A 3,286-nucleotide genomic window follows, 5' to 3' on the forward strand; every position below is an offset into this window, starting at 1 on the left:
TATTTTCCTTATCCTAGATTCAGACCCTGCCTTCACGTCCCAGTCTCTAAAGACCACGGATCCAGGCCAGGTTTAGCGATGCCGGTACCCCATAGCCTAAAATTCCTCCTCTTGACATTGGAGCTTTTGGGGAAAATGGAAAATCCTCCTCTTTCTTCCTTGCTTCTCGTTTCTAGGGACCGCTGCACTCCCACCCCCGCTTACAAAACCGTCCCCATCCCTCCCCCCACCCCCCCAGCACCCGCTCGTCACCGGGGCATCCTGAGATGGGCAGAGCGCGTCATCCCGAGGGGTAGTAGGGTACGTCGCTGTGATAGTTGTAGTCGGGACACACTTTCTGCACCAGCCTGTAGTCTATGCTGTAGAAGGTGATGTAGATGCAGATGACTTTGAAGGGCTTCGAGCAGACCCAGGAGACGTGACTTTGGGTGTGCTCGTGGTAGCAGGTCTTAGATGGGTCGTAAGTGCAGAGCGTGGTCTTCTTGGCACGATCCACTTTCTCGTATTCCACGCGGCAGTTGAAGATTTTGGATTCTTTGGCCTCGATGAAGATCTGTTGCTCCAGGTCAAACTCCACTGCCTTGGTGGGGGGCACGAGGCTGACGGAGATGTTTCCTTGCCCGGTAGAGTTGTGTCGGAAGAAGACGTTGACTGTGCCGTTGCCGTGATCAACCACTTTTCCGGTGATCAAGAGGTTCAACTTCACTGTCTTGATATTGGAATAGAAATCTCCCCAGCCAAATATTTTTTTAAGCTTGCCTGATGCTGGCCCCAAGTCCCTCTGTCCTCGGGGGTGTGGAGCATGGTCCCGCTCAGACAGGTTATCCAGGATATCCCATAACTCCCATGAGCTGCTCACCAGCTCCAGGAGGGTCATGTTCTGCAGTAAGGTTGGAGTTAACAGGGACTTTGGAGAGAGCAGCCCTCTCCTCTTCTGCACTTGAGCTCTCTCCTGGGTCTCAGGTTGACGTTGCTCTGCACCTTTCCCTGGTTCTTCTTGGCCACAGATCACCTGAACATAGCGAGGGTGGAGAGTGAGAGATGGGTGATGGGTGCCTGCCCCCCTTGCCCAGCCTTGCTCTCCAGAGTCACCCCCCTTCCCCAGACATGACCACTTTCCCATCCTTACTTTCCTTATTTGCCCTTTCTTTTGCCTTTCCTCTCTGCTTCTCTCTGTAGTCCGTATTTCCCTTCTGGTAGCGATTTTCCCCTGCTCCCACCCTCCTCTCATGGTTGCTCGGGGAGCGGGTGAAAGGAGCCAGGATGGGTGCATTTTGCTCGTTGATGGTGCAGCCCGGCAGCGGCACCTTTCTCAGGGCAGAGCACTCGCACCCGGGGGATCTCTGCAGATGCCGGGGAGAGGGTGTTACGGGGCAGGATGCACACCTGCGATGAGGGTGCCCACCTTGTGGCCTTCGCACCGCTCTCGCTGCTGACAGCACGTCCCATGGGACCCCTCTTCTGACCTCCAGGCTGTGCCCTGGTCTGGTGGAGAGACGGAGCTGGGAGCAGCGGGGCAGCGCGAGGGACAGCAAAGTGCAGAGGTGAGTTCTCGCCCCGGGGAGATGCCCGTCACCTCTACCAGCCACGCACGGGCTCCTCCGCAAACTCTCCTCCTGCCGGCACGGGGGCTCTGCCTGCCACCAGCTGAGAACCCCAAAATAAGCCCAGATGGGGCTGAGGAGCTGCCAGGGTGGGGGCTGCCTTGCCAGCGGGTACCCAGCGGGCTGGGAGGGTGCCCGGGCGGGAGGCGGATGCTGCGGCCCCATCGCCCTCGGTGCTGGGCTGCTGAGCGAGCGCCCGCCGTGATCCCTGGGGTGCGAAGGTCTCACCTGGCCGAGAAGGCAGCGGGGAAGCCGAGGTGGAGGTGGGCCTGCGGCGCTGTGCCAGAGCTCTGCCCGGGGCCGGGGGGGCAGGGGGGCTGCCCCCCAGCAGCTCCACCAGGACTGCTCTGCCGGGGGGGCTGCAGATTTTTAGGGTGATCGGGAGGTCCCTTTATCGCCAGCCCTGCCTGCTGCCCACCCGCTACCTGCTGCAAAATAACAGAAGTTTTGGGACGCTTGTTTTTTTTGGGGGGGGGGGGGGGGTGGTGACCAAATTGATTTGGGAAATGTTCCTGGCTGTCACCCCCCCCGTCCCTTTGGCAGCCCGACCCCCCGTCCCCTGCAGCCCCCCTTCCCCGGCACTCACCAGCAGAGAGATGCTCCCCTGGATGAGGAGGACGATGCAGCTCCGAGGGAGACGCATTTTCCAGCCGCTGCCGCCCGTCTTCGCCGTATCTCAAATTTAGAGAGGGTTTGGGGGGGGTGGTGGTGGTATTTTTTTTTCTTTCCCTCTCTTCTTTTTAAGCGAGGGATGCCAGCGAGGGGAAGGGGGTGTCCCCCTTTATAAGCCGGTTCCTAGGGGCCCCCCCGGCCCATGGTGGCTCCGGCAGCTCCCACCCCGCTGTGCCGGACCGGGAGGCGGCTTCACCTGCTGCCGCCGCCGCTCCTGCTCCTCTGCCCGCTCCTCTGCCCGCTCCTCTGCCCGCTCCTCTGCCTGCTCCTCTGCCCGCTCCTCTGCCCGCTCCTCTGCCCGCTCCTCTGCCTGCTCCTCGTTGCCTTCTTGGAGACTCAATGAAACTCCGCTCCATCCCCTCCTCGCTCCCTCCCCTGCCAGGTGCTGGGAGCAGAGCGGCACCTCCGAGCGTAACCCTTTGCTGCCTGCAGCCTCGGCAAGGCAGCCCGGGGGGGGCAGGGGGTCCCCAGGGGCTGATGGGGGGCTCTGGCAGGGTGTGCGGGTGCACTGAAGGAGAGGGCTGGGGAGCCGTCGTGCAAAGGAGTCCCCATCGGTCCCCAAAAAGGAGCATCCCAGGCTGGGTGGGGGGAGAACTGGCACGAAGGGAGCAAAGCGGGGTGGGGGGACAGCTGGGGGGACCCACCGGGGTCCTGATAAACTGCTTTATCTCGTGCCAGGGGAACAGGCAGGATTGGGGATTGCCCTCTGCTCGGGGCTCAGCTCTTCCCCATCCTCTTCCCTCCAGTCTGGCCGTGGGGAAAAGGCAAAGGGCTCCTTCTCCCGCCAGTCCCCCCGGGGGGCTGCAGGACCTGGCTGTGGGTACGGGGCAGAGCGGCTGTGTCCTTTGGGAGGTGATGGACGAGGCGAGGGGAGGCTGGCTGGGCCTGGATTTATTGGGGAGGTTTAATTTTTGTTCCTCTAATACTGGCCGCTGCGGCGATGCTTCCTCCCCCATCGCGTGGCCGTGTGGCTGTGCAGTCTTCTTTCCCTCCCCACCCTTAAAATCATT

The 3,286-nt window shown here is 61.4% G+C and overlaps 1 protein-coding gene across 1 annotated transcript; it reads right to left on the minus strand.

Annotated features, from left to right (window-relative positions):
- Positions 1-280: 280 nt before the first annotated feature.
- Positions 281-2,300, minus strand: NXPH3 (neurexophilin 3). Its single transcript, XM_054801718.1, has 2 exons — positions 2,191-2,300; positions 281-1,012 (listed from the first exon to the last, which is right to left on the minus strand). Exons 1-2 carry the CDS (start codon positions 2,245-2,247, stop codon positions 281-283), a joined length of 789 nt encoding a protein of 262 aa, XP_054657693.1. The 5' UTR covers positions 2,248-2,300.
- Positions 2,301-3,286: the final 986 nt, after the last annotated feature.

Source organism: Grus americana, chromosome 22 (genome assembly GCF_028858705.1).
Source record: "Grus americana isolate bGruAme1 chromosome 22, bGruAme1.mat, whole genome shotgun sequence".
Taxonomy (NCBI): Eukaryota; Metazoa; Chordata; class Aves; order Gruiformes; family Gruidae; genus Grus; species Grus americana.